The sequence below is a fragment of the Sinocyclocheilus rhinocerous genome, unplaced genomic scaffold (assembly GCF_001515625.1).
Source record: "Sinocyclocheilus rhinocerous isolate Xijiao unplaced genomic scaffold, SAMN03320098_v1.1 scaffold3470, whole genome shotgun sequence".
NCBI lineage: Eukaryota > Metazoa > Chordata > Actinopteri > Cypriniformes > Cyprinidae > Sinocyclocheilus > Sinocyclocheilus rhinocerous.
The window spans coordinates 266,128-273,162 of record NW_015655997.1 but is presented as its reverse complement, the minus strand read 5'-3'; the positions used below and the strand labels follow the sequence as shown (position 1 = coordinate 273,162).

Genomic DNA, 7,035 nt, shown 5'->3' with positions numbered 1-7,035 from the left:
ATATATATATATATATATATATATATATATATGTGTGTGTGTGTGTGTGTGTGTGTGTGTGAATTTCAAGTACTCTTAAGGTGCGAATTAACAACAAAACAACAAACTTGAAACAATGTATGTAAAAGTATGTATTCTTATAAAACACACACTTAAAGAGCATTTTCAAAGGTATAAATAACAATAAATAAATAAATAAATAAAAAGTTAGCGTACAAATAGTGCGATAAATAGACGCTCAAGAACAGAAGTCGCGTTCGCCTGCATTGGTAACCATAGCAACAGTACGTTGCTCGAGGTTTTTCCGTCACCAGCTGACGTACGTCAACAAAAAAAGTCCTGCCATTTTCACATTATTATTTATTTACCACAAAAAAACAAACAAAAAAAAAACAAGTGTTTTGTCATTTTTAAAACAGTTGACGGTTAGCGCACTGCGCTAGAAGACAATTTGGCTTGCGCGAAACGAACCTCAACAGCAAATGACTAACAGAAATCCCTTAAAAAGGTCCACCACCAGCCCTCCCCCTTGAAGGTCAACGAATAATTGTGGGATAATTCGCACACCCTTCACTAGTATACAGTACTCTGCTATTTCCCTCCAGCATATCCCTCCATTCCCTGCAGCAGATGCCGTGACGGTCGCCATGATGATGTCGGGTTTTGCCTGCAGCAGCAGCAGCAGCAGCGAGCTGTGAGAGACATACACACGGCGACCGGGAGCGGAGCAGGGGAAGGCAGCAGCGGAGTCCTCCACCCGACATGAACGAAGACGCCTATTTTCAGCCCCTCGCCGCAAAGCTTCTCTCGACAAGTGCATGACGGTTTTCGAAAGCAAGGCTCGCTCCTTCCGCCAGCGTTTTGTATATACGAAGAGAGGAATTTAAAGGAAAAACAGCTTGCTAGGGCTTTCGCAGTCCTGCCAGAGGAGGGGCATATGGGGCTTTGTAGCAATGCAGATCCCGTGCTGCTGATGCGCTTTTGTTACTGCATAATGGATAACCACAGATATCACCATATCTCAGGGGATTACTTTAAACTTCTTTGGTGACTTGTTGTGTGAAAAGTGTCCTTTAAAAGAGAAGCTGAAATCGGGAATACATAAGCCTAGGTTATATACGTCAAATCCACCGGCCAGGGCAGGGTCGATGGCTGCAAGTTCTCTGCATCTAAGGACTGCGAAATCATGATGTTGTGGATTGATATGGACGCATCGGTGCGAGAGGGACCATGATTAGGCTTTACAATATTTTTTGAGCCTTTAAGTTTTTTGGAGCGTTCACTCAAGTGTGCCACTGGCCGGTCGCATTTGCTACCGTGGGAGCAAAAACTGACCATACTGTGAGACATCAGCAGCAACTGAAACCATGTCTGGAGAGGTGCGTTTGAAGAAACTGGAGAAGCTGATTCTTGATGGCCCGTCTCAGTCCAGCGGCCAGTGCTTCAGCGTGGAGACCTTGCTGGATATTCTTGTTTGTCTGTATGATGAGTGCAATAATTCTCCCCTTAGAAGAGAGAAAAACATCCTGGAGTTCCTAGACTGGGGTAAGACATATTTCATGCACTGCACGCCTGGTCTTTCACGCGTCCCGCACGTCAGTTGGGTAGCTATTCACTGTGACGTGCGAGAGGCAAACAAACTATTGTTTCATTGTCTGCCGTTTACCAGCTGCTTAACAGACTAAAGTTGCTGTACGGGAAAACTCATTGAGTTGTTTTCGAGGGGGGAACAGAAATGAAGATGACATCATCGCTGGACTGGTTTGTGCACGAATGTGGAATGTGAAGCTCACCTTAATGAGTCTTCCTGCTTACTGCTCAAAACAAGGTGGATACAGTGCAGTGGGCTTTCATTCTGACTTGGGCCACAGCTAAACAAACTAATTTATTTATGGCCTCTGTGCTTGTTCGGCAGCAGGATAGCATGCATATTCTTTTTTTGATGGCTTGACTGTTCTGTACATATTATTGTTAATGTTTATTTTGGTGTTTAATGTGTTTAATTAATTCTCAGGCAGTAGCTAAAGGTGCACTCAGTAATGTTTTGCTAACTTTTAAAGTTTACAAATGAAAAAGACTCCAGAGCAATCAGTCTTAAAGAAAAAGCTGGTTTATTCACATGACTCGGGTCTCTCCTTCATGGACGCCGGCATGTTGAGATCACATGACCAGCTGTGTCACGCAACTGACCGCGTTACTATGAATAATAATGTTTTCTTTCTATACAGTTTTTAGCCAGTGCTGAAGGCACTTCATAAAGCATAAATGTTCATCTAAAAAAAAAAAAAAAAAACTCTTGTCTATTTTTCACATTTTTAATTAGTTTATTTCTTTATTCTTTTACTTTTCATTGTATTTTTATTGATTATTAACCTTTTTATGATTACTATTTTAATTTTTTTAATTTTAAATTTCTTTAAAGCACTTAGATTTACCACTGCATGAACTGCAGATAAACTTGTCTTGTCTTTGCCTTGCCTAACAACAGCAACAGCAAAATTCAGAGTGATGGTATGGAACAGCAACTAGACCAGGGGTCTCTGGAGGGCCGGTGTCCTGCAGAGTTTAACCCTAATTAAACACACCTGAACCAGCTAAACAATGTCTTACTAGGCATACTAGAAACTTCCAGGCAGGTGTGTTGAGTCAAGTTGGAGCTAAACTCTGCAAGACTGAGTTTGGAGACCCCTGTTCTAGAGCAAACTTCTTGCATCCAGGCTGATATCTGTCTGCATCACGTCCAAAACCACTAGTACTATTGGAACAAATGAGATGTGAATCATTAAGACAAATAGGCAAACTTTTATGTGGCAGAGTTCATCCTCCATCTGTAAATGATCTAATTGCTAGTTTAAAATGGAGCAGAATGAATGGCCTTCTAAAAAGTTTGGCATAACCAGCTGTCATGTTATGTAACTTTCTGTGAAATGAATAGAATGCAACAAACAGCACGCGTTTAAATTCGTTGACCATCGTCTGAATGCAGTGCCAATTCACAGCACAGTCCCTCTGTAGTTTGTTGTTTTGTTTACAATCTTCTGGTCCTGTGATTTTAATGAAAATGCAAATCAAACATGCCTTCAAGTGACTTAGTTAGACTCGTAGAGATGGCAGTGCTGGTCATTGTTGTCGTACTCAGGTCAGGACGTTTTTGAGATTTTTTGAGCTATTGTGCGTCATTGTGCATGTGTGCTTATGCGAAGCGCCTTTTCCTGTGGGGAGTCTCAGTAGGGCAGCATCAGGAAACTCCGCTGGACACATGATGTCATACGGTTGGGGAAACGGCTGCGCATTGTGTTTGTCCCCTTTTTGGACTTGACTATTTAAAGACCGACTGGATAGGTCACTCACTCATGAGCTCATTAGCACACACTCACTCATTCATTCACATTTCAATGTACGCCGCTGTGACAGTCACTGGCATGGAGACCAAAGTCACAGTTTATTGTCACCGAGGTCAAATTTAGCTTCACAAGGGACTGCGTGTCTTGCTTCTTTATGACACACTAACACATTTTTATGGCGTTCGTATTTCAAGAAGGAGGCTGGAAGTCTGGCATTACTTTGTAACTGATATGCAATGAGGAGATAAATTTGGTTGGTTGCTCTGGTTTTCCTCAGCATCTGTGGACAGTTCATAAAGACAATTTCAGAGGACACATCAGCCACTGATGATTTAGGTAAGAACAGTGATGAGGATTCCACATTCATCGTTGATAGATCGTAATTGGAGCCTTGAGGCAGTCACAATGTACTACAACATAATGAGAATCTCATGTATGTTGGGACAAGGCCGCTAAGTTGCAATTTTATGCGAAACCCCCTGGAATGTCCCAGTCCTCAAGAGAAATGTATGCATAACCGTGCAAGACACATAATTAATGATTCATTCATATTTCCTTCGCTTCCATCGCCAACCAAGTCTAGACCAGTGACCCAGAGCCATATTGTATTGTTCTGATTATTTTCATTGTGAAAGAGTGAATTCATGCAGACTCCCTGGGCTTTTCACTGAAATGGATCTAGGGCCAATTGGCTAAGATGTGTACATACTTCAGCTTTTCATTCGTTTTCCCTTGACTGACCCTGTAGAAGATTTGAGGTAGCTTGGGGGAATGGTTTGCCGGGGTTTCCCACATGATACATTTGTTAAAGGGGTCATATGATGCGATTTCAAGTTTTCCTTTCTCTTTGGAGTGTTACAAGCTGATTGTGCATAGATAAGATCCCTGAAGTTGCAAAGACTAAAGTCTCAAAACCAAAGAGATATTCTTTATCAAAGTTAAGACTCTGCCACGCCCCCCTAAAATGGCTAGAAAATGAAGCGTTTGAAAGAGGCGGGGCATAGAGGACCTACAATAATGTACAGTATTTGAAAAATAATGTGTTTTTTGAACATTAAAGCATGTCAACATATTCTGTTACACCAAATACACAAAATAATGATCTTTAAAAAAGCATCATATGACCCCTTTAAGCAGTGCAGTATGTTAAACAGGTATTCCCTCAACTATGTTCCAAAATTTTTTATAATATTTAAAAACATAGGTAACATAGGTAAAAACATAAATAGGTAATTTAAATAAAGCTGAAATAAAATAAAATAAAATAAAATATAAATATTAGATGAAAAGCAGACTTAAAAAAATCAGAAACATGGCCTTGGCTAACTAACTGAAATAAGCTCTAAAATTACTAAAACTGGAAAAAAAATTAAACTTTAAAAAAATTACCGAAGCACATTACAAAATGACTAAAACTTAAAAAGAAAATTAAAATGAAATATGAAAATCTAAAAACAAAAGCTAAGTCGAAATATAAATAAATACTATAATAGTATATAAATCAAAATACCATGGTATTAACATCTGATACATCATCGTGCCATAGTACGACTACATTATTGTTTGGGACTTTTTGTATTACACAAGAAAACCTTTTTGTGGATTTTTCCAATAAAATTTTTTTTTTTATTGTTTATTCATATTTTTTTTTTTATTCATTAAATTTAAAAGTGAGGTCACTGGACATAAATATGGCTGTATTTCACAGTCCATTACAGAGATGCAAGGCTAAAATGCAAGGCATGCCAGACATTGAGCTGCTCTACACTGAGGAGCAAGAGCAATGCCAAAATCCCAAAATAACGCCTCAGCAATGTAGAGATCTGGATGCATTGTTCCTCCCTGTCACATGATGTTTCTCCTGTGGAGGGCTTGGCTCGTATCGCTCGGCTGTAATAGCATGGTTTAAAGCCAAAGAATTCACCTCTTCTCCCTCATCTGTCTCCATTCCCACTCCGGTCCCTCATTCCAGCAAACCCTCCAGCAGTCAAACAGGAACGTCTTATTTAGAGCTAACATTATACACTTAAACACCCGCCCATGCCTGGAGCTGTAATATGCACACATATATGTGGGAAGAGAGAATGTTTTTGTCATTGTATACAGTGGGTACGGAAAGTATTCAGACCCCCTTAAATTTTTCACTCTTTGTTATATTGCAGCCATTTGCTAAAATCATTTAAGTTAATTTTTTTTCCTCATTAATGTACTAGATCAAATGGGTGCTTCTACTAAATACTGAGCATTTTTCAGTTTTTCTTTTTTAATAAATTTGCAAAAATGTCAACAATTCTGTGTTTTTCTGTCAATATGGGGTGCTGTGTGTACATTAATGAGGAAAAAAAATTAACTTAAATGATTTTAGCAAATGGCTGCAATATAACAAAGAGTGAAAAATTTAAGGGGGTCTGAATACTTTCCGTACCCACTGTATGTATTGTAACGCATTCTAGACACGTTTAGGGTGTTTTCGCTAACAAAGATCTGTTATTCGAGATAACACTCACCAGTAGCCAGCCAATGCTGCAGTGCATTGGTGCTCTGAGACCTTCCTTGCACACTGTAGATGAGGAAGATTGCTGCACTCTGCTTAGACTAAGGCCAGATTTGCATGGAAGTGCTGACTCAGAGCTCTAGGTCTTTGCTGCTCCGATGTGCAGTGTGAAGAGGCTCATATGGCAGCTGTTTGATGCCTATGCTATGTCGTCGTTCTCTGTCTTCCTCGCTATGCATCACAGTTCTTGACTGGCCAGCCTCTTAATCAGTCTGACACTTCTGTGTACCAGCTTTGGCAGAGCAAAATAATGGACACTCTCAGTTTCATTCGCCATTTGAGATCTAAGTAAACAAACTGTGGCAGGTGACAGTTGACCATGTTGTAAACAAAAGCCAAATGTTTAATCATTTGTATGTCTGCAGCTGTATATGTGTATATAAAGTGGATAGATTTAATATGGAACTCAGTTGGGTGTAGTTCACCCAAAAATGAAAATTTTGTCATTTACTCATCCTCAACGTTGAAAAACAATATTACAGTAATAAGAAAGTCATACAGGTTTAGAACAATATGAGGGTGAGTAAATGTGACAGAATTTTCATTTCTGAAAGAACTATCCCTATAAATATGTGGCAGGTTTGTGATCTATAAAAAGGGTGGCAGATCGACGGTAATGCTGCATGCACACAGTTATCACTTGGCTTTAGCCTGTGCTGCTTCCTGATTTATGTGCCTGAATACTTTGTGTGTGTGTGTATTTTTGGTGTATGCCCTTGAGCTTTGATGCTCTGGAACAGTAGACCATCCTATCAGAATGCTACCACATGCATTGCTAAGCTGTGACACAAAGTGACCCAGAGATTTGACCTCAACATTCGATAAAGACTAAAAATATAACTTCTAAAACCATTCCGACTCTAAATTCTGATTGGATGAGTGACATTCAAAGCCATTGTAAAATGACTACGAACACTAGCAGTAGTAGCTTCTAAAGTATAGGATTACTTGCATGAAATTTTAGGGTGCTTTCACACCTGTAGATCGATTGCTTTGTTCCGAAACAGGGATTCAAATTATTACAATGTTGTTTTTATTCTTGGGGCGGTTCGCTTTCACATGGCAAAGTTTCTAAACGGACCAAATTTGTTAATACAAGTCACGCTCGAGTAAACTGTTCTCTCATTGGTCAAAGTT

General features: G+C 39.5%; 1 protein-coding gene across 11 annotated transcripts in view; it reads left to right on the top strand.

Annotated features, from left to right (window-relative positions):
• The first annotated feature begins 425 nt into the window (after positions 1-425).
• cdc42bpab (CDC42 binding protein kinase alpha (DMPK-like) b) overlaps positions 426-7,035 on the top strand; it is a 59,144-nt gene continuing 52,534 nt past the window's right edge. For all 11 annotated transcript variants that reach the window (XM_016526429.1, XM_016526423.1, XM_016526425.1 and 8 more), the window contains exon 1: positions 426-1,545. In XM_016526429.1, the coding sequence (XP_016381915.1) occupies positions 1,368-1,545 (178 nt within the window). In that variant the 5' untranslated portion in view covers positions 426-1,367. The remainder of the gene's footprint in view (positions 1,546-7,035) is intronic.